At 39.9% G+C, this 24192-nt stretch overlaps 1 protein-coding gene across 1 annotated transcript in view; it reads left to right on the top strand.

The window, feature by feature from the left end:
* Nucleotides 1–23990, top strand: part of MCUB (mitochondrial calcium uniporter dominant negative subunit beta) — a 37964-nt gene extending 13974 nt beyond the window's left edge. Inside the window, exons 2-8 of the mRNA XM_005517514.3 lie at nucleotides 16775–16850; nucleotides 17111–17281; nucleotides 19988–20092; nucleotides 20302–20462; nucleotides 21163–21366; nucleotides 22719–22835; nucleotides 23788–23990. Of these exons, the coding sequence (XP_005517571.1) occupies nucleotides 16775–16850; nucleotides 17111–17281; nucleotides 19988–20092; nucleotides 20302–20462; nucleotides 21163–21366; nucleotides 22719–22835; nucleotides 23788–23865 (912 nt within the window). The 3' untranslated portion in view covers nucleotides 23866–23990. The remainder of the gene's footprint in view (nucleotides 1–16774; nucleotides 16851–17110; nucleotides 17282–19987; nucleotides 20093–20301; nucleotides 20463–21162; nucleotides 21367–22718; nucleotides 22836–23787) is intronic.
* Nucleotides 23991–24192: the final 202 nt, after the last annotated feature.

The raw sequence follows: 24192 nt of genomic DNA, 5'->3' as shown, positions 1-24192 counted from the left end.
ATCAGTAAGTGCTTTTTAATGCTTACAGTGCCTTAGCAAAGCTAATGTGAAAACATTTTAAAAATATATAACTGCATCTTTAAGTTCTTAATTACAGAGGCAGGAGCTAAATGAGATGTTGAGCCAGCTGGACACTAACCACATCTATTCAGCGATGCTATGAATCAAGGCGGCTTGTCAAGAAGAGCACTTCAGGTTTTCTTTTGGCAGCTCAAATTGTCTGTTTCTTTTCTAAGGCAGAGTTTAAGAATTCTGATGGGTACTTAGTGGAAGCCAGAGGTGCTGTCTCTCAAAGAAAGCTGCTGCCAGCCAGTTAATTGGCCTCTACATGCAGTAATGGCTCTCAGTTTCTGCTCCGTGCAGAGCTCTATGCGAGTCAGGAGGTGGGAGCCGATGAGGACTCTGGATGCACTGGGATGCTGGCCCAGTGCCAGCCTGTCAGTGTGGCCTTCACCACTGGCCACAGCACTTCCTTTTGCACCAGCACCATGGGATGCTGATGTCTACTTTGTGGAAAGGGCAGAGGTCAAACTGGAAGCTGTTTTTCCTTGTCTACTGCCAAATGCAACATAATCATTTGTTTTGTTGTTACTAATGCTATAAAGCAAATTTAACTCATGCTCATAAAATGCCTGCTGTGTGAGTCCTGTGTTTTTAATGGAATACAGAAGTAAAACAGCTGGTGTAATAATGAGACCTGCTGCTTGTCATGGATCTGAAGGTGCAGGAGTGCATGGGAATACAGTCCTGACATTACTGTTATAATGGTGCTGGTGACAGTTGAGTTGGAATTACAGAAATAAATGTTTGAAATCCTCACTAAAAAACCTAAAATTATCAACTTTCCTCTGCTGATAACAGTCTAACTAGAGTTTTTTGCTGAAAATCAGAGCTGTGAAAGAAAGCTGCTTTGTCCTGTCTTTGCAGTGGCACATAAAAGGCATAAAAATAAATTGCAATGTTGCTTAGACCCACAGATATGTCCAGAAGTGTACTTCATATTGGCCATTTTGATGCCTTTGTAGCATTCTAATCCTTATGGATGTATTCCATTTTCTTAGCAAATAGATTTACATATTAGGACCCTGTGACTCCAGCTTTAGGGTTTTTTAGTGCCTTCAGTTCTTTGCTGTGAGCTGCAAGTTCCAGTGATCCCCTTTCGGTTTTGAAAGGACCTGAGGACCAGAGCTTTAGAGGATTCAACTGACTCTTTTTCTTAAGGGCATCTGAATATGCTGGACAAGCTAAGTGTTATTTTAGCAGGCTGAAGAGATAAAAAAGATGAAGAAAAGAGGGAGAAGTGATAGTTGGAATGACAGCCACTCTCTCATTTCAGCTCCTTAGAGAAGGAGGTGCCTTGTTCCTACAGTTCTTGCTGTGAGGAGCTGTGGGCACTGGAACAGACAGCTGGAACGGAGAGTGGCCAGGACTTGTCTTGCATTCTCAAAATGGTGCAAAAGTTGGGGCTGCTCTATACTTGATACTTGCCTTTCCTCTACCTGTTGGGGCCTGGAATTGCCTGATGACTTTTTCCACATCTGCCCTTCATCAGCCTGGTCTGTGCCCAGCTGGGTAACAGTTGATCAGTAACTGTGAAATGCCACCCCTCTGTCTCCTTCAAAGAATTTCAGTGCCTAAGCATTGTTCTCTCCCTCTGATAATAGTTGGGAAAAGTTTTTCTAATCCGTGAAACTGAAGCTCATAAAGCAACAAGCGTAGTGCAGACATTCAGGTAATTCTTTATCTGAAGAGATAAGAGTGACCGAATTTCATTTCAGAGTAAATGCTATCATAAAATATTAGTTATATATATTAGGATCCATTCACATCCCAGAGGAGATATGTTCATATGTTGCTAAATATGATAGACTCTCAGCTTCAGGCCATAAGGGATAAGGAAAGCAAGATTCTGAAGTAAAATTAAGGAGAATTAAGCTGAGACATCTGTTGGCGTGGTTCTGGTAGTTAAATATTTACCAGAAGCAGACAGCTCTTAGAGTCTCATTTTTCTTCAGCCATCAGTATAATGAGGTAATAAACCATGCATAGATCATAGGTTTCCAGGGAAGTGGCTGCAAAGGGTCCTGCTTCTTGAGCAACGACAGTTAATATACAGTTCCTTTAAGAAAGAAGCTAGAATATATTGAGTATTTATTGAGAATAACCAGCAAACAAGTTTCTGCTTGAGATGTAGTGTTGGTGTAGCACAGCTGGTTTCATGTGGGGTAGAGTTAATTTTCTTCACATACACCTTTCTGGTACAGGGCTAAGTTTTGGTTTTGTGCTGATCACTCAGGACCTCTCTCTGTATTATATGTGACTTTTGCAGGTATGGTCATGAGTTTGCCAGCCTGATTTGATGTTGTCCTCCTTCCCAGTCCCCCTTATGGTCACTCTGGCTTCTCCCTCTGGACTGCAATCCTTAATGTGCCTGCAGAGGTCCAGAATCTGTGTTACCTGAAGGGAAAGAGCAACAGCAGTAGAGCAACACCTGCTGTGTCTTAACACAGCTGCCAACATCACCCTACAGCTGCTGCTGCTGGATAGAGAGGCTGTGCTTATGTGTGCCTTATGTTTTGCATAGGCAGAGCACAAGATGAATTTCTGAAGTGGCTGATGGTTTTAATTTATTTTCCAGGCTATGCTGTCTCACACAGCTAGAAACAGAGCCGTTTGATTAAAGTGATTAGTAACTGTAAATTCCTTTTGTGTCCCAGTGAAATCAAATGGCATAGATGTTGAGAGAGAATCTAAAAAGCACCTGAAGAGAAATGTGAGAGGCTTTACTGAGATTAACATAGGGTTTATTTTGTAATTTTTGTTGTAATAAATTAAACCTGAAGTCACTTGATATTCCATTTCACTTGGCATTATCTCAGTGCTAATTGCTGGTCAGAAGAAAAAGAGGAATTTAATATCTTTGTCATGCTCTTCCCCATCTCCCTGTGATGATACCCACTGAATTTTTGCACTCCTGAATAAAGGTTTTAAGTGCGGAATCCCTGTGAATATGCTAGGGTGGTAGGAAATGTCAGTGTAGTTGTTTTGCATGTGCAAGAGAAGTTGTTTCAGGGGACAAGAGAAGAGGAGTACTGGTAGTACAGTAGTTGAAATATTATATTAATGTTCATGTTATAAAGACATTGGTCATTGAAGAGAACTCTGAAGCAGTAAATGGGTATAGCTGTATAGATTAATTTATGAGAGAAAATGTAAGAATTAAATATATATAACTTGCCTAAGAAGTGTCTGCTCGGGTTTATAAATCTAACAAGCATGAAAGGTATAAGTACACACACACAAAAAAAAAGAACTCTCTATATAGTTGGGGCTATGTCTGAAATTGAAACTTTGGGATCCTATGCATGACTTTCCAAATGGATATACAGTAAATATGTATCAATGAATATCTTGTCTTCTTAGGGTGATTAGACGTATCTATTGAGCCTGGCTTCATCCCATGACATTAGTCACGTGAACTGTCAGCCTTATTTTAGTCTAATATTCATCTAGAGTTAGCTGTGCTGTCTGAGGTCCTACAGACAAATGCTCATACATGAACCTGACAAACTCCTTGCTCTCTTCTCATCCTTGAACACCAGGCTCAGGGAAGGAGTGTCAAGATCCTTTTCAGTCTCTCAAATTTACAGGACAATGTACTCTGCAAACTAAACTTTATTTAATGAGCTTATTGTGAACAAAAGCAAACAAGTATGTCAAATGAGCTCAATCCCCTTTGTACAGACTAGTCTAACATGATTTCACTAATTCATCACTTCATTCATAAGTGATTATCTTTTAAAGCCCTTCCAGCTAATTTGGTTATAAGTCTCTTCCTCAGTGTATAATTAAGCATCTCTGTGATCCTCAGACAACTGCTGCAGGCAGGGAAGAACAATTGCTTCTTTATATGCTCTGAAAAATCAACACGATTAAATAATCTGAGTTAGTTAAAAGTAACATAGGTAACATTCCCAAGTTTTCTGATTTGTAACTTGTGCACCAGTGAGCAAAGCAGTGACCTCTCTGGTAGTGTTGATCCTTCCTTCTCCAACACAATGTGGGCATCCTGGTGTCTCACTGAGATGAACAAAAGCCTCAGCAGTCCAGCTGCTGCTGGGTCTGCTTCAAAAGTTTTTTGAATCAGCTGAGGAAGTTGGGTCTATAGCATTTCCCTAGGATTCTGAAAAAACTGCCAGGCAATCATAATACAAAGGTGGTGGCTGCAGGAGACAGCAAGCTGCAGGTGATAACAGCTTCTCTTCCTTTGCCAGGGACTCTTTCTTAGACTTTGGTGTTCTTTGAGGATGAGCCAGTTGCCTTTTCTGCTGATTATGGTCCCTGAAGCATGCAGGAATGACAGGAGTCTGTGTGAAGCAGGCCAGAGTGTGGAGCAGAGCTGGCTGCAGCGTGTGCAGCCCCTGTGTGCTGCATTTGTTGTTTCTGTTTGTTGCAGCTGTTTTCTATGTTTGGCAAAATAGCTGAAGCCTATGAAATTAGATCTCCTAAATGCAAATTGCTGAACGTCTTTAATATGTGTGATAGTTGTGAGACAAAGCAGAATCAGAGTATGGCAGGGATGTCAAGCTGCTGCATTTTTTGAAAGCCACTTTAAAGGTACTTGTATTTTGCTCTTTCAGAGTGGAAACCTGTAAAATGGGCTGTAGAGAGAGTGGAAACATTCTTTCCTTGTTCTCATTCCTCCTTGGGTATCCCATGGGGATTTTTAGGGGTTGTTGAGCTAGCTGGACTGTTGTTGGACCATGAGGGCCATTCCAAGGGTTTAAGAGTAGTTCTTGGTTTTCATGTGGTTCTTGTTTCCTCACAGCTCACCTGCTATGTGCTCAAAATACAGGCAGCAGATATTTTGACAACACTCAAAAAAAAACCAAACGCCCTTGATAAAAAATATTAAGTCAACAAAAATATGCACTAATAAAAGAAATAGATTTAGACATAAAAAATTTAAAATTCAAAAGTTGTCTGTGGATAGTTTAAAATGTAATGTTTATCTTGGTAGGGGTGTTTTTCTGCTGAGTCTTAGGACAGGGAAGCACACAGCACTCTTTCACACATGATGCAGAGATGATACTCAGACAGACCAGGTTTGTTCTTGCCTTTACTATCAGTTTTCTATGTTACCTTTGAGTAACTTAAATTACTTAGACTGTGTTGGTTTTCCAAAATTGATAAAGAAGTTAACTGTTGTTCTCTGCCTGCCACAGCTGACTGAGATTCAGAGACAGTCAATTATACTGTGAAGATGAGACTTATAATCAAATTAGCTGTAAGGGCTCTAAAAGATAAGAATATATTTCCTGCCTCCAACCTTTCCCTGTTCTGCAAAGCAATTTTTTCTAAAACATCTTTTGGCAGGCTCACTGCTCTGCTGTTGAGCTGCAGATACTGGCAGCTGTTATGTTCTGTGCAGAGGTGCTCTTTGCTGTCTGTGCCTGAGCACCCAGCAGTTGCAAATAAAGCACTGGAAAGGACCGAGATGCCAGGTGCTCATTCTGTCTCATATTGCAGATGCCAGCTGTGATTACCACAGGGCCAGGCTGTTGAAGCAGAGGCATCTTTCAGAGAACATGGGGTGAGGAGCTGCAGGGGGCTGTCTTTGGGCACTCCTTTATCCTTCCTTGGCAGGTGACAATCAGCTGCTGTCTGTCACAGGCTGAAAGTGCAGGACCTACCAAAGCAGCTGCTCCTCAGGCATTGCCTGTACTGAGACAGGAGCATGACTTTTTCCATGACAGGGACTAAACAGCAACATGAACTAAAGCTAATGGTTTGGTGTAAAGAAACAGCACTCCATGGAGACAGGAAATCTGCAGCCCTGTAAGAATTTTTGCTCTTGTTTCAGTTTAATTTTCAGAAAGCTCTTCCTTCCTCTTTTCTACATTTGAGCTGTTTCTTTTTTGTTTAAATGCAGCTCGTGAAGTTAATTTAGTCAGGTAGTTTACAGTTACTTTATAAAATCCAAATTAATTACATGGTGTAAAGTAAATACAGGTTTTCAGCACTTTGATTCATACAGGTTTGCAGTTAGCTATTGGACCATGGCTAAATCTTCATGCTCCAAGTTGATGGATATTGTTGGTAGTTGTTCTAGTTCAGTCATCCATGCAATATTCACAGATTTATAGTCAACATAGAAGTGAAACTGTCAAAACAACTTGCATGATTATGAAAGAATGTGTTTGTATTTCTGGTTGGTAAGAATAAATGCTGTACCACTTTTGGAAAATTTGATGCCACATTTTCAGGAGTTATAGATTCCAGATAGTGAGGATGCAATGCAAATGTTAATGTTTTGAAAATAACTAGCACAGTTTAGCAGCAAAACAGAAAAAGATGAAGTTGAATCAAACCAAAATAATACTTTTGTTCCTTACTAGAAGGGAATTCTGAAGTGAACTGGGTAGTTCACTGACCAGAATCCACCTGGTTTTCAGTCTTTTCTAATTTAAGCTAAGAACAGGAAGGCTATAATTATATATTTATTTATAGATATAAGTATTTATATATATATATAGGTATGAAATAGCTGTTGAAGTGTCTCTGATATCATTTTCCCATAGTTCAGGGTCTGGGTTGGCTTGTCTTGGCTCTAGGCAGAACAGGAGTATGAGTCTCTGACATGTGGCCTGTCATTTGCCTTTAACAGTTAACATGAAGCTCTGGATAATAATTATAAAGAATAATAAAGAATAAGTATTCTTTGATTCTTTGCTTTAATCTTCTAGAGATAACACTGAGCTTTAGACTTTGCCCGCCTTTCCTTAGAAAAATAATTGAGTCGTTAAGTTCTTTGAAGAGAGTAAATGGTTTACTTCTGATTCTTTTCATGTACAGGTGATTGCACTGCTTTTACTTGTAGGACATTAATTATGAAACAAAAGTGAGATTATTATTTTATTTTTTTTTAATTATGGCACTAGAGACATATTACTGATTAGCTTGGAAGTCGCCTGTGGCTTGCAGCTTGGTAGTTCAAAACAGAAAGAAATTCAGCTATTCACTGACAAAAGCTGGGCTCTGACTGCTGTGCAATTTTGTAAGGAAATGGGTAATCACACATAATGTAACAGAGCTATGAGGTGGCAGATTAGCTTGACAATAAGAAAGAAGTGTTTTTTTTCTTTCTGATTGCAAGGGATTCTTGAGTAGTCAGTATGTTTGCATGATGTGAAACCTTTTGCTGTTGTGGCTGTTGCATTTCATCTTCAATTTATATCCTTGAAGCTAACTGTCCTTGTAAAATTGACTTGAAATCTGTCTTCCTCCTTTTTGTAAAGGAGTATTCTCTGACACTGAGAAAGGTGCAGTAACCCATTTCAAATTCTAAAGTTTGACAAACTGGAGGTGGGAACAAGTAAGGCCTAACTGGACTCCCAGCATACCAATTACTAACACCTCCTAAAAAGAACGTCTTTAAATTGTAAACAGGATGGCACAAAATAAACTGTGAATGCAGTGATGGCACATTTGGTGTGGCTGTGTAAGAGCTCCTACCTGCTGCTGTTTGTGGTTTAGTATTCTCAGTGTCTAGAGCAAAATAAGTGTCATTATTTCCATCTTAGAGGTGCAGTAACATGTTCAAGGTTTCCCAGTAAGCTACCAAACCCAGTGTTGTTTCAATACAGTTAAAAAAAAAATAAAATAAAATTATAAGATGTAAAAAATAAGGTCCACCATCTGGAAACATAGACTGTAAATGATAGGTATGTCCTGCAAAGTGACTGTTGTGAAAGAGGCATAAGGATAGTGATGGCTGTATTTGAACTTCATCTTCTTATACTGTTTGTGATTGTTTCTCTTGTGATAGTAAGCTTTTGAAAAAAACACTAGAAACCTCTACAGGAAAACTTCATTTTTTGTTTGCTTTGCCTGCTCTGTAGAAAGAGATAAAAGTGCAAGCATGTTATACAGAGTAAAACTGAAGGTCAGAACAATAGCTCAGTGTATCACAACCAGTATTGGTTGTTGATTTCAGAATTTCATTTCTGTCTGTATGCTTTGTGCTTTTACTCCTGCAGGAAGAAGGTAAAAATCTGTGATGGATTTGGTGTTGCAAATGAGTTCAACTCAGTCACTGGTTCAGCTAAATTATGTTTTCAAAACATTGATGCCAACAGCTGAAACACAGAAGTGGATAGTATCACCAAAGCCACAGCCATTTGACAGTTTTAGATTAAAATAGCTTCTTGAATAGCAGTGGGAAACATAGATTTTCAAAAGAAAACAAAAAATAAAGCAAAAATGTTTCATTTTTGACATCTGACAACATTTTGGTGCATCTCTGGGAATGGCAATGTTGAGACCTCTGTCCACAAGTATTTGGGAGTGATGGGTCCTTAGACACAAGTCAGGAAGTGCCAGGACCATAAATCCTCATTGGACCTTTGCTGAAGTGTTGGGCTAGCGAGGCCTCTGCACTCTTGGCAGTGTTTCATGCCAGAGTGGTTGGATTTCCTAAGTACCTCTGCAGTGGCTACTTTTTGGTCAGGAATGCTCTTGAAGCTACTACTCCCAGCAGAGCTCTCTTTCAAAAAAACAAGTAAATGGTTTTAAGCTTGCCTGCTAGATGAATTTCCTGGTTTTAAAACTATTAATGTAGATTTCTGATAAGGACTTTGAATGAAGTTATCTTCTTCTGTAAGTTGGTCTTGCTAAACCAAATTTGTTGTAACTGCTCTGCAAAGTGTGCGTGAAGGCTGGAAGCTCTTGAAACAGGTGCATTTGTAGTTACCCCTTTCATCTTATTCCTTAAAAGTGTTTACTTCCTTTGGTTTTGTCTGATTTTGTTATGTTTGTCTGAATTCGTTATGTTTCTGCTGTCAGGCTCTCTTACATGGCAGCTCTGTGGTTTGTGACACCACCTGTTAAGTTTCTATGAAGTTGTGATTTTAAGTTTCCAGTTGGTTGCTCACTGTGGATGTTCTCATAGTGTCTACCCTAGACATTTTTAAAAAACATTATTCATTAGAAACTATCAAAAGGAAAAGTATTAGGATTCTCTGTTTACTTCAGTTCTTGTGCCTTTGTTTTCTTGGGTTACTTTCTAACAAGGGTAAAAAGTATCTTCTGTACTCCCTGCAAGTAATGTGGGCATCCACAGGAGTGTAGCAGCATATAAAGCTGGAATATAAACTAAGTTCCGTTTTGGAATTGCTTTATAACTAACTATCTGTTATGAAGGATACAGTATGTCTACATCCTAATGCCAGCTGCTAGTAGAGAAAGGCATTTGATTTGATCTAGTCTGTCAGTTTTTTGTTCTGCTCCTACTTTTTTTCTTTTTTACTTTTTTTTTTTTTCTGTAGACAAGCAATCAGAAGAAATATGTGTTTTCCCTTTGGAAAGGTACCTTTTTACAGCTGCCTGCAAAAAACATGGGTTCTTAGGTGTTTGGGCTAGTCTAATTGCAGACCTTTAAAGACAAAAAAAAAAAGGGAAATATGGTGTTTCTAAAACCATCAATATAGGATGTGCAATTTTTGAATAATGATTTAGACAATACATTTCTGGAATTGTTGTGGCAGGAGAAAAAAGAGAAACTTCTCTAATAGTGCAACAACAGATAGTCCCAGTGTAATTTCAAGCAAATCTAAATGTGACTAAGCCAGATGTAGACTGTTACTGTCCTCTGTTGTCTTAGATTTGATCCCTAACATTTTCCTGCCCCTCCAATAATAATTAACAGTCTGCATTGCCAAGAAAACTTCTGCCTTAGGGGTGATGGTGTTTGGGCAGGAGAAATTGCTAGCTGTGGGAAGTGCTCTTCAAGAGAACAAAGTTTCTCTGCTATTTCATAGAATAGTGCAGTTAAGTTTTCAGGGAGTGGAAGAAAAGAAGTGATGCTCTTCCGTGGGACAAACTAAAAATCCTGTCTGTGCTGGCAGATTAGTCTTTTGAGCTAGACTATTTTGGGGAACAGATGGTACAGCTCTTGTATGTAGGCTTGCTTTTGCTTTTGATAAAGCACTAATACATTTTCATGCTATAATCCCTCCCTCTCAAATTCTTAGCTCTGTGTGATTTGCAAACTACATTTGAGGTGTTGCATCCTACCTTTCCCTCTGAAAATAAAGTGGATTGGGAAGAACATCAGCTTTCAGACAAGCAGACTTCATTGAAACTGGATGAAGACGCAATATTTCCAATAATGTAAAACTTTAGACTCAGAAGAGATTTAAAATCTGCTTTTCTTTGTAGGAAGATAATAAAAAAATATATTGATAAAATTGATAAATTAATAAGACACAGTGGTGCTGCTCCTAAAAATGCAACTGTCTTGTTTTTAGGCTTGTTTTTACACTGGTTTGGAGAGCAGCTTATTTTGAAAAGGGGGGATACTCTTCAGAGTAGTCTCCAGAAGATACCATAGGCAGATGCTGTCAGCTAATGTTCATCCTTCTCATCTCCTCAGCACTTCTGGTGTTGCTTCTTTGCAGTGAGGATTCACTGCAGTGAGGAGTTACTGAAATAATACTTTTGGTTAGAGGAGGGCGAGGCTTAATTTCAGCCTGCTTGAAATGTCAGTGTTTTCAGCATCTGTTTTTATGGCTTGTAAAACGATGTGGATGCAAATCTTGGTCCTAGATCATCCTAAATCATCCCTAGAGCTCTGCATCCACAGATGACCTTAGTGAGATATACTTCCTCAAGAAGAGGGACTTTTGCACCTGTTGCACAATGGATTCTCTCCCCTGAATGCACCCAGTGCAGCAGGGTGTGCATATAGGCAGGGAGTGGATGAGAGAGCACAGAGGAGTAGTGAGGGAGCAGAATGCAGTTGGAGGATGCACATCTGCCCAGCGGGAGATTAGGTGGAAGGTCTCCCTGGCAAAACCCCGCTGCAGTGATGGGTGACCTGCTGGACCTTCATAAAAGAGGTTTTTGGTGGCCAGTTGCCTCAATGTACTTATCATAGCTGTCATTTTGGTCATCGGTAGTGTTTGGCTGATTAAATCTGGTGGTAGCTGTTCTTCGAATCTGAGCAGAGGCAGGAAATGAAAGATCAGCAGGGATGATAAAGGCACAAAAAATAACAGCCACATGAAACAAAAATTTTGATTGCTTGGGCTGTTTTATTGGGTTTTAACAGTGCTGTAAGGCAAGTGAGTTTTGAGGAAAAGCAATATGAATCCTGTATTGCTCTTGCTTCTTCAAGATCACTGGAACATACATACTACTGCTTTGCTGGAAGAGACCTACTGGTTATTTCTTTTACAGCTGATTTGTACTGAGGAAGGGGTTAAAAATATTGCAGATTTCAAGTTAGATGAATTAAAAGGATTGAAATGTAAATGTATTGAAATATAAATGCTGCAGTGTAGTTCCAATGGTGCCTTTTGGAACAGCTGGGAGAAGGTATTTGCTGCATGGCCCATTTGAGACAGGAAAACTCTCAGGAAAAGAAAAAAAAAATCTGTCCTCTTTTCATTTTTTGTCCTAGGAAAGAGAAATATATCTTAAATATTCCCAGGTGTCAAAAGTATCTTCCTTGGCTGCACCGGGGTGTGTTGGTATAGGGGTATTATCTAGACAGAATGAGTGATGTGTCTGTTGAAGGGATTTGGTTTGAGTTGGGCTTAATTTAAGTTGGGCTTCCAGAAATCTGAGCAATGTGCTCTGAAGCTGCTGTTTGCATTGAGGCTGTTGTTGCCTGATCATCTAAATCAGTTCTGGAACCAGTGAAGAAACAATGGCAATCCTTAAAGTGTAAAGAAAGACAAATGAAAAGTTATTAAGAGAGAAATCATCTGTATCTCAAATGGGTACTTGTAAGATGATTGTAGGTGGTTGTTAGGGCTCCATATGTCTTATTTTCCTGATCATGTAGGATTGCTTACAAAACCAGCACAGAAATTTAACAGCAGATATCTCCAAATTTGTCTTAGTGACTCATTTTAAAAAGGGAAATACCTTACGTGTACTTTTTGTAAACTTGGTTAGAACAATGATTCATTCTTGGTTAGCTTGGTTGTGCATGATATGCAAACTTTGTAAGACTGTGGCAGCACTTGCTTTTTTTCCTCCTTGGTTTTAAACCATTCTGAAATGTCTGTAGATTATTCTGAAACTGCAGATTGTTAGTCTGTAATTAATTAATCTCGGTTGGTTTCCCTCGGAGAATCAGACAGGAGCCAACATCATGAATCTGCAGAGAACTTCTAAATGTGTTTATCAGAAAAATAGGTAAGTCAATATGGAAAATATACATAGCTATTTATAGCACATGCCTTCACTGAACGGTGGCTAGCACATACCTGCCCTCATTTTTCTCCTGCCCGAACAAGCAGGCAACATCCAGGGAGGTGACTTGTCCTGCACTCTGCTGCACAAACTGGGTGAGATCAGGATGTGAGGAGAACAGTGGATACTGGGGATGTTGGCTTCAAAGGCCCCAAAATTCATTCTTAGGCATTGCAACTACTAGTTTCCTCCATGAATTGTCTCCTCCTGCTCCTTTCCTGCAGTCTTCTTCAGTAGCTGTGTGGAGGGAGGTGTACCAGGTGTTGGACAAGGACTCCAGGAGATAACTGAGCTCTCCTCTTCTGCCTGTAACACTACACTGCTACAGAAAAGCACACTGCAAGATACGTTTTAATTAGAATGTGTTTTACTGCAGTGTAATTAAGGGTAAATTGCTTGTGCTTTTTGCAGTAGGGCATTTTTTTATTGTGCTTTGCCATATTGGATTCTTATCATTGCCTCAGAGAGAAGGAAATGAGAATGTGGGAGACCATTTATGTAACAGTCTGCATTATTTTTGGTGAAGGCTACTCATGAGTTTAACTTGGGGCAGTCTCTAAAGGATCTCACACTGAAGGAATATAGTACTTCACTTTGTAGTATTGCATGTCCCTTCAGGAAGAGGGCACAGAGTTGAGCTGACTGTTTTTGGTTGCTTTCTCTAATCAATGCAAATTATTGAGGACTCAAATGTTGAAGAAACATTGCAGTACTTTTGCTGTTGAAATAACAATCCGAAACTATCATATCTTCCAAGATGCATATTAGCAAAGACAAAAATTTCAAGAATATGTGTGCTGGCTAGCTGCATTTTGATTCAGATTTGTTAAAATATTTTGGTGTGGTAACTTAAAATTAAGTAAACAATAATTCAGTGTTCTCAAGAAGTGTCCCAATAACATCTTTTTGTAGAATTCTGTTTTCAAGATAACTTTCTTGGTGTGAAAAATGTTTTTACTTCTATGCTCTCTCTCTTCCCACCCACATTACAATTTTCTACAGATGAGGTTACTGTCTGCATATGCAGTGCTGGGGAAGATCATAGGCTTTCATTTTGCCTTATATGATAAAGCTGGTAATGATACCAGCTTCTTAGACATAACTGGTCACAAGTGAACTTGAGCTTAAGTTTGCAGGAACAATCACTCAACATCATAAGAGGTAGGTGATTTGGAACAGCTAGCTCCAGAAACTGCTGTGTAGGTAGGTTCAGTCATTTGCCACTCCCAAAAGTGAAAAATACAGTATTTCTATTCCAGTCTCTCCCACTCATCATGTCTGGCTGCCTGGTTTTCCAGCTCAGTTAAGCTACTGCATTAGTCCATAAAGCTTTGCTGTAAACCACCAGATTGTTGAAATTTTTGCTCTTGACTTGACAGTGGCAGCTTCTCTGCTGTTAGAGACCGGAGGCACCCTTAGCAGAGGAAGTACTTCTTTAAACTGCTTACATGTTTTCTGTTTTATACCAACTGGTGTTTTTAACAGAATATGTTGGTTTATTTTTATCACAATTAACACTCTGTGCCTTAAATTCTCATGAGAATTCACTCCCAGGAGAGTCCATGCCTTGAACTGAGTCAAGAGATGTGGCCAATTGCTGCTCCTAGGTATTTTGCATTAGGAAGCAGATATACCTGAGCAAGAAAGGGTGTTTCACAGCTAAATGCTGTTCCTGAGCCTTTGACTCCTGAACAAAATTGTGGTTGTGTTCGAGGTGTTTTAGCCAGATGTTCTGTCACATGTGTGTTCAAATTGCAGAAAGATGTCCAATAGCTTGCTTAGCCTTTGCATGGTTAGAGGAATTAGCCAAGAGGTTCATGCACTGGCCTATAAGAGTTTTTACTAGTGTGCTGTGCTTCTTAGAGTTTCTCAGAGGTTGTGATGCAGTTAATTCAGGGTATACATTCCTGCTCCAGCTCTCACTGATGTTGTTGGAGGGCAGTCTCATTCTTTCAGTCCTATAGTTTAAGTCTTCCTTGAGCTGCCGTGCTTGCTGACTAACATTTCTTTAACAGGGGTAGGATAGGGGTCATTCCAAGCATCTCAAAAGGAACAGAATGATTGGCTGTAGGGTATAAGCTAATGTTTTAATAACTTCACTGAAAGTGGGGATTTAAGTCTAGAAACAGAGGGGGAAAGATAACCCAGCCCTTCATGCTTCCCAGTTCATCAACCTGGAGCTAATACGGAAAGAGCTAATTATTTGGAAATTAGTTCAGCTCTATGACTTTTGCCTGTCTTATTCTTTGTGGGTGATTTTAATGGGTAGTCTGCATTTAGAGACAATCTAAAAAAAAACCCAATAGAACAGCTCTAGTATATAGAGATTCTTTCAGTGGATCATGAATGGTAATGTCAAAATCTAAAGAATAATGAAATGAACTACTGTAAAGATCTTATTTCAATAAATGTGATTTAATAAGTATTTTAAATTAATATTTTAATATCTTGAATTTTCATTAATTGTTGAAAGCATTGTTTCTTCTATACGTAAAGTAGATAATTTGTTTCTTTTGTTGGGAATAATGGGTAACCTTCAAATACAGGCAGCATGCAGTTCGTTGCCTGGGGCGTGTTGGATGATCAGTATCTAGATACTGATTGCGAAGTTACACATTAACTGTCTGTATTAAAATTAGTTCTTTATTATCCCTTGTATATCCCCCTGAAGAAACAGCAGTTCCTGTTATGTTCAAAGCTACTGAGTTTTCCTGTGCACTGTTCCAGAGCAGATCCTTTGTTAAGGGCTGTCTCCCTGCTCCAGGCTGTGTGTTCCTAAATGTTTTGTGGGGGCAGGTGCCCCCTGTAAATGGGGTGAGAACTGATGAGCTGTGTCCTGCCCTGCTCCAGTGAAAGTCTCTTGCTCTGCTCAAGAAAACAGACAAGTTACTGGGTGCATGCTAGCTCTGGGTGGCTGTCAGCATTCCTGCACTCCTACTGTCTACCTTTCTTTGAGCAATACTTTTGTGTTTAACATATTCTGCTGTTTGGTCTAGGATTCTGACTGTCTTTGATACCTGAAAATTACAACACACAAATTTCTCAGTGTTGAAAACTCCCAGAGTTACTTACTTTCTTTAAATCCTGGAAAGTGCTTGTTCCAGGTAAAAAGTTAGGGCAGTGTCAGCGTCTTTGAAACACACAGATTCATTTATAGATGATCTTTTTATTTAACCTAATAGCATATTCCTATCCAGACATCCAAGGTTGTATTTCTTTAAAAACAAATAAATCATGTGAATGTGCTGAGCAGTGTTTGGCATATTGAATAGCCAGGGCCTTGTGCATTTACAGTTTTGTTTTCCTGCCTTGTCAAAGAATATTATCTTGCAGACTCTGAAATGTTTTGGCCTTCAGAAAGATGAGCTATAAAGCTCACCAGGGGAAAATCGATCCTTATCATCTCTCCACATTGTTTTCCACCTTCTCCAGCTATCATATTTCAAACCCCAGGCCTTGGTCCAGCCCATGCACAGTTTTTTTAACTGGCTTAGTCAGGAATGTGGTTTCCCTCCTTTTACCTTAGTTTACACTTAGTTTATAGCAATAACATCTGTTGTGTGAAATCACTGCAATAAAATTGTCCCTCTCTTTGTGCAGGGAGATTAGCTGTAGAAGCAAATCAGCATTGCCCCTTCCACATCCTGGGTGGACAGCTTTAAGTGATGGCTCTAATCAGAGCAGTTTGTCTCCTGTGTTTTGATGTGACTGTGTTGAAGTGTACTGATGGTTCTCCCCAGTGTCTCTGGAAGGGACAAGCTTTGGTGTGTGACCCTCAGGCTCAAAAACCTGCTGTCATTGCTGTCCCAGGGCAGAGAGAGTACTCACTGCATCTGGCTGTGCCTCCTTCAGTGTGGTACCAGAGCACAGTGGTGCTGGTGGTTGCAGCAGCATCTCTCAGCATGCAGTTGAAACAGCCATTCATATTTAAAACATAAAAGATCTTCAGTCTGTATTGTTGTCACTGTCCTTTAGCAGCACAAATCTCAACAGCCAGCTTTTGCTATACAGTATGTAATTATGAAGCCACAGGTAGTGACCTAAGTCCCTTATTATTTTATTTGTGATTGTTGTTCACGATTCAGCAGTGAGTCTTCACTGAAGGGAAGTTGGAAGTTACACTGTGGAATTCTGCCTTTAGGTGCCACAAGGTAGAGGTTTTTCAAGCGGCTGTTTTGTGCGGAGAAGAGAGGAGAGGTTTATTGCAAGAGTTGCATGAAGCACTTCAGAAACACTGCAATTTTTTTTTTCTCTTTCTTTCCTTCCCCTTCCCTTTTTCCCTTGAGTTAATTAAACCACAAAAGACAAGAAGTTTTCTATGGGCAATACCATAATACCTTTAACACAGTCGTGATTTCTGTAAGGATGGTTTCACCTTTTACATTCAGGCAGACATCTCTGATGTCAGATCACACGGAAGCAGATCACTGTGACAGGCTGGGTGCTGCCTTTAACCAGGTACACCTTGCGTCCCAACTATTCTAAGGCAAGTTCCCTTGTGTCCATGCTGCAGGTGGGACTCTGGAGGCATACCGGGGCTTGGAGGGGCCTGGAAGGAGCACCTTACAGCACGCTGGTGCCATCTGATGGTAAGCTTTCACAGCAACTTCTCCCCTTTCCCATCAGTGTCAACAAGCTTTTTATTTATTTTATGAGAGTCTGTGGCATGACATTAGCTGCATGGTTTTAGATATGTCTTCCAGAAATAGAAGTACTATATTAATTTTAAAAATCTAGAAATGTTTCGTCTAATTTTCCTTATTTATCCTGTGTTTTAGAACCAGCTTTACATGAAACTACAACCTACAATGCAACTTTTTCACTTAGTTTTCTTTTTTTACCCCCCCAGAAGTAACTATTAATTACAGACATGGTCTTCCTGTGATAACTCTTATGCTGCCCACAAGAAGTGAACGCTGTCAGTTCACTGTCAAGCCAGTAGTGACCACTGTAGGAGCATTCCTGCAGGATGTGCAAAGAGAAGACAAAGGAATTGAGAGAGCTGAAGTCTTTGCAACAGGTATCCTGTATTTCTGTTATTCCCCAAAATAAATGCATTCCTTTTCAAATGGATTGTACTTCTGTTTGGAGCATAAGTTCAGTCCTCCATCAGGTTTAGCACTGTAGCTCTTGAATGCTTCTAGGCTTTACTGTTGTTTCAGGGTTAGTAACTGAGTCCTCTTGAAAAGGCTGATTAAAATTACAGAATTGGATCTATTTCTGTAACTCTCCTTTTATGCCAGTAGTGTCCTCTGTTATCTTTTTCAATTAGCTTCTCTTTGTAATGCTCCTGATTTCCTTGACGTCTCTTTCTTTCCTCATCCTCCATGGTAAAAAGAAAGAAAAATAAGGTTACCTACATATGTATGGAAATATTTATTTAGCAGCAGATAACACATAAGCATCAGTAAGGATGCTGTCAGTGAAGGCTGGTCCGGTTTTCATAGCTGGGTGGATTCATAATGTTCTTTTCTTTCTGATAGATACTACAGAGGACTGCAGGGGCTTTTAAAGAAACTGAAAATAGACTGATGTTCCCAAGAAGTCAGAAAGCCACAGACCTAAGAGAAGCTGCTTTACTTTCCTTTGTGGGCATATGTAGTAAAACAGGAAAATACCCCACAGAGCAGTTTATTGATATCCTGTGGAGCAGTGGAGGTGTGATCTGCGTGGATCCCAGTGTGAAGCTTCAGGAGCTTCATGTACATGGGTGCTTTGGTGTCAGGTTTTTTTGGTCATGTTTTGCTTTGTTTTGACAGTGTCTGCTAGGGAGCAAAAGTAGAAAATTCTCTTGAAGATAATTTCCTAAAAGACTCTTTATCTTCAGAAGCCACTATAGGAAATGGTCATTGTGAGCAGCTGCCCTTCCCCTTAGCAGAGAAGTTTTTCCCTAAAAAGGATTTCTTAGTGGGGTGAGGCAGAATTTGTGCTGACAGCAGTAAACCTTTGGGTACTGCTGTTGTGCAGACATCCAGGACAGGAGTGTTTGGGATTCACTGCTGGATCGCTTTCCTCTCTGCTATATCAGCAAAAGCTAACTGTTCCTGCTTTAGTGCAAACATGGGTCCCTTGTGAAGCATGAGGTAATTCCTGCAAGAAACTTACAAATCTGGCATTTTTGGCATGGACAGGCAGCAGATTCCAAAGTGGAGACGAATTTGAGTTGTTTTCACCTCATCTGATCTGTTTAAACACACTCCTATCCCCTCTGATTTGGGAATACTTAGATTAAAACAGAATAGTTCTCTGCTCTGTATTTGTCAGGGCAATTGTAATGTTATAGAACAGCTGACATGTTTAATTTATTAGGAAACTGATACTGTAAGGAGAAACCATTGGTCAAGTACTGAGAGTTGAACTTAAACATTAATTATTAAAGAAAAATTACTAAGTTTTGATTTAGTGTAGGCACACTTCTGTGTCTAACCATTAAATGAAACCTAGCCTTTGCTGAATTCATCAGTGCTGTGTATGATGACTTGTTTTCATTATCTGTGGATTTGGTTTTCATCCTGCAAACCTTTTGTAGACAAAAAATGACCCTTTGTCCACATTGGAACACTTGCTTTTAGGTACAGGATTGAAAGTAGCCTTTGCTTAAACCCTGTGGGGGATTTTCTAAAATAAAATACCTCTCTTTCCTCAAAACTTTTCTTCTTTTCAGTTAATAAAAGGTTGCACAGGTTAATAAATCAGTGGTGTATTTTGAACATCCAGAACAAAAAGCCTGTCTGGCACTTCTTTTGAAAAGCATTTTTCCCTTAAATGTTAGAGAAAGAGTTATAAATGTCACCTTAATAATGTACATGCAAATGAGCCTTGATGTTTTATTACACTGGAAAAGAAAAGAGAAATGAGTGGATGGGGACATAAAAATTTTGGACTGAAAGTGATCAGCTTCTGGGTTTGCTTTGCTACCCACACAGAGTGGGGAGGCGAGCCAGCTGGGGTGTTTGCTTGCAGAGTTCAGTAGTCTAAACTTCATCAGATGGGGCCTGAGGACAGGGTTCTGGTGAACAAATAATTGCAGATGTGGGGTTGTCTGTGAAGCCTTTCTGTAGGGAATGTGTGAGGACAAGTGGAGGAGCTGGGGCAGTAGCACTGTGATAAATATCTAAAAAAATCTTGGTATTTTGTGGTCTGTTTGGTTATACATCTTGGGAGTAAAGCTGCCCAGCCCTTGGCAAGGGCAGGAGAAGGTGCCCTTTTTGTGTGTAGAAAATGAGAATCATCCCGAACACTACTGTGGGGCAGCTGCTCCATAGCTTTTCAAACTCTCATGCCACAGTGATGTGTCCAGCAGCTGTGGTGTGTGGCTCTGGGTGCTTTTGGGCCCTCTGAACCCCAGTGTGCTCCTGGCAGATACTGTTACATGCTCCTGCTAATGAATCCAGAGCTCCTTTTTGGTAGGAGCTGTAAAATTGCATGAAATTTTGTGGGGTACCATTAATATAAATTTCTGCATTAAAAAAAATGTAGAAAAGAGTTCTTCAGAGCATCTAAGTTCAGCTCCATTCCCTCCACAGGACAGCCCCAAGAATCACACCATGTATTCTTCCCAACTGTTTAGTATTAGCTACCAGTTCTAAAAGTAGAGTTGCTTCCATTCCCATCTTCCATCTTCACATTATTAGTGAAGAACCCCAGAACTTTTCTGCAGGGTTATCTGCTAATGTTTAAAACTCCTCATGATAAGTGATCTAGAACTGAAATCTTTATTCTGCAGATGGTAGCAAGGTCTCTGATGCAACCTTGATGGAGGTCTTATTGATGAATGACTTTAAGCTTGTTATCAACAACACAGCATACAGTGTGTCACCTCCTGTAAAAGGTAAGAACAATTCTTAATAACTGATCATTTCACTTCATTTAGTGAAAGGCATGGGAAGCCTCAGAAAACTGGGACCTGGGAGAATGATGTTTCCCTTTGGCTTTGTCTTTTTACCATTGGATGGCCCTACTTTTGGGGTTGGAGGTGGGGAGAGAATGAAGAAGGGTGTGTTCTTGAAATGGTTTATATGACAAATATTTTCTTTTCAGATAAGCTGAGTAGTGAGCATGCTACTGAAATGGAAGATATCAAATCCTTGGTTCACAGACTGTTTGTAGCTCTACATTTAGAAGACCACCAGATCAGGAAAGAGAGAGAATTGCTACAGAAACTGGACCATCTGAAAGGAGAGCTGCTGCCTCTTGAACAGGTTGGAAAGTGGGGGTACTTTTTCTTTTTTTTAACTTGTAAGCATTTTCTTTCATCAGAATTAAGTCCTGTGACAGAAGAAAATCAGCATGAATGGCTAGGGTGTGTCTGTTCTGTTTGTTATGTTAACGAGGTCAACTCAAGTAGAATGCAAATTATTTTCAATTCAGTTGTTTTCCTTCCTTTTGTGGACATTAATGGGGTAGAAACACAACACCTGGAGAAAGCTGTCATGAACGTGGCTAGTATTGAGATTGAAAGGCCTTTTGTTGAAATGTCCTTGAAAGTCACCTGTTGCTTTATGAGTTCTGAATACCCATGACAGCAAAAAAAACATAGTAGTGGGGTTGACATCATCCATGGCTTAGGATAGTGGACAACAGGACTCCTGCTTTATGAGAGCCAGCCTCAGTGTTACCCAGAACTGCCTTGAATGGCAAATGGAAATCCAACAGATACAGATCCCTAGTAATCCAAAGGGGAAATTAAAAGCAGGAATTCTTGGTGCACAATGGCAAGAAGATCTGGTTGCCCTTGGACTTCAGTGCTTTTGTTTTCACAGCAGGGTAAGTCAGTAAGAGGTGCTGGTAAGAGATCCTGAGAAAGGATCTAGTGCAGGGGGAGAAAACATAGTTGAGGAACTGTTCACCAGAGGAGCACTTATGTTTAGTTGAGCAGGTTTCTGCATTTCTTTTCTTCAGATGAAAGCCAGAATCGTGGACAGTGCAGATGCAAAAACCTCCAGGCTTTTATGGGTTGGCCTAGCTCTGATGTCAACTCAGGGGGGAGCGTTGGCATGGCTCACATGGTGGGTCTACTCTTGGGACATCATGGAGCCAGTCACGTACTTCATCACCTACGGGAGTGCCATGGCTTTCTACGCCTACTTCGTTCTCACCAAGCAGGTGAGTCCTTGTCTTCTAAATGTCTGGAACATTGAAAAGGAGGAAAACTGATTCTGTGAATCACCATGTTTGAGCTCTGATGAAGCAGAATTCAGTAAGGCCTTGCCATCAGACAGGGACTTGTTTGATCCCTAATGTGTCTGGATACAAACATTACATCATGCAGAATCAAGCAGGTACTGCTGCACATGAACTGCAGGCCAGCTACTGAGCATAACTACTGTCAGTAAGATTTCATAACCTAGGGAATAAAAAGTGAGGAAAGAAGTCTTCCTTTTAAAATGTTTGTAGATCACTTTGCATAGTAAATGGCACCTTGGTCACTGCAGTATTGGGACAGCAACAGGTAGTCCTGTGCCAGTTTGTGAATGCTGCCTTACAGCAGCAAGTCATCCAACAGTAGTTTTTATTTGCTGGAGTTTACGTATATACAGTGCAGGGTACCAAACTGTTTGGAACTCTGGCAGTTGAATTACTGAAATATACTGAAATATATTTAGTGCCTGAAAAAATGTTACTGCTCTGCTCTTCTTAATCTGCTTTTCCATGACTTAGAATGAATGGAGGTAAATGTAGGACAGCTGAAATGGAGCAGGAAACAGGCATTGTGTAAAAGCAAAAAGTTTGCTCAGATCTTAGCTTCACAATACAGACTTGTTCTGAAATCCTGTTAAGACTTTGAGAAATGTTTCTATGTCCTGTTTTAGCTCTGTACTTTACTCTCAAAGTGGACATCCTGATGTTGAACTTTCTGTGATGCCAAACTCTTTTTGTTGTGGAATTACGTGGAAGAGTAACCAGCACTTTCTTCCATTGTACCAGTGGATCTATAGACCTTGTGAGACATTAGGTTCCTTCAGTGAAAAGGGGAGATGCATCTGTTTTTATGAAGAGCTGGCTCAGAATACGAGTTTTACTCCTTCTGACTGGTTTTTAAGAAGGGCTAAGCCATTCCTACTTTTTGTGAGTAGATAAAGAGATTACTACTTGGTTTTTTTGAACAGCTGCTGATGCCATTGCTTAGGACTTTCAAGTAAGTCCTCAAAAAGTAGTTCCTGAACTTTGTCTGACTCCTTGGAAGTAGATTCCATTGACTGAGGTGGCTCCAGTCATGAAGATGATGCTATGTCTTTATTGTAACTGAAAATTCCTTCAGACATGATAGAAATGACTCTTACTATGTGTTTTAAAAGCCCTTATGGCCCTTAAGAGCATAACTTCATCTGTAGCCTCTTTACAAAACATACATGGGTGCTGGACAAGTCCTCCTGAAACAGGCTGAGTTTCTCATGTGCTGACCTCTAGTCAGTTTCCTTGCTAACCGCAAATCCATGTTCTCCTTCCTTCCCCAGGACTACATTTATCCTCATGCTAAAGACAGGCAGTTCCTCCACTACTTCTACCGCAAATCCAAAAAGCAGCGTTTTAATGTGGAACAATATAACAAGCTCAAAGACGACCTAGCAGAGGTATTTAAGTACAGTCCTTCAATAATGACACCACTTCTGGCTTAAGACTTTTTCAGCAAACTCTCAGATAACAGAAAATTAACCTCAAGGCTTGTTATCAAAACACTGTATTGCTTATCAGCCAGTTTCAGCTGTTCAGATAATCATACAGTGTTTGCTTTTGATGTATAAACTACTTCTGTAGGTCATCAGAAAGGGAGACCTTAATGAATTTAATTTAAAACTAGTCAGTTTATCAGCACAACATCTATTTTTTGCATACTCTAAGTAATGTTGCGTTTTTTACCATTTAATACAATAACTTTATTTATTTTAGGCACAGTATGTTTGCTGCACTGCTGTGGTAAACCTATCTCCTCCCTTCTTTGGAAGGAGATTGCCTTGTAGAGTTCAGCATTTGACATCATAACCTTATTCCTTAGCTAAAAGACTTTGATTTACAGAATATTGGTGATTGGACAGAAAAGGTGGTATGTGCACCTAGGAGAAATTTGATGGCCTTCATGAAATAGTTGTAGCAGATCTCTTACTCTTCAATTATTACTCCTCCATCCCATCTTGACAGCCCTATGTTCAATAATATCTCAAAAAAGAAAATGGTAACTACTTCTAATTTTAACTCAAAACCATAGTTCAGGGTGTAATTTCATGTGCCATAATTGACATAATGTTGCAGTTTGATGCTTTTTCAGTGGCTTGGGGGTATGAATTTTTTAATTGTCATTTGAAATTAATGAAAATAATACTCTGGGGTGTGGGTGAGTGGGGTGATGGGCAGGGTTCATGCTTCTCTCTGCATGACCTGAGCAGGTCTGTCAGTGTTCCCCATCCTCCTTTTGACTGGTTTGGTTCCTTGCTGAAGACCAATGTCTTCTGAGAAGAGTGCATGTGTGAAAGAGGACAAAACAGAGGCTGCAGAAGGATGAACTCTCCCTCTCTCTTTCATTGGCAGGCAGAAGAATCCCTAAGGCGTCTGCGCCAACCACTGCACCTGAGGCTTCCCATCCAGGAAATCAGTGACAAGGACTGACCTTGGTTTGGTGTAGATTGGAGATACCCTTTCAAAGCTGATACCAACATTTAGTTACTCCATAGCACCTGGGTATTTTTGACCACTAAAGTTTTAAAAATTGCAATAAATAGCTTTAAAAGTGATTTGGTCACTTGGTGGTTTGGTTTTGTTTTGCTTGTTTTTCGTTTTCTTTAAAACCCTATGAAGAAACTGCTGAAGCAAAGTTCTTAAAATATTTGTCAAATCCCATTAGTACAATGGAGGCATTCTTACTGCTGGTAAGAGGACAGAACAGACAAGGATAGCCTTTTTAGTACCATTTACATAACACAACAGTAGCTCATA

The sequence above is a fragment of the Pseudopodoces humilis genome, chromosome 6 (genome assembly GCF_049639895.1).
Source record: "Pseudopodoces humilis isolate 2021_Gansu_Grassland_sample_001 chromosome 6, ASM4963989v1, whole genome shotgun sequence".
In the NCBI taxonomy this organism is placed as follows: Eukaryota; Metazoa; Chordata; class Aves; order Passeriformes; family Paridae; genus Pseudopodoces; species Pseudopodoces humilis.
This window is presented reverse-complemented; position numbering and strand designations above follow the sequence as displayed.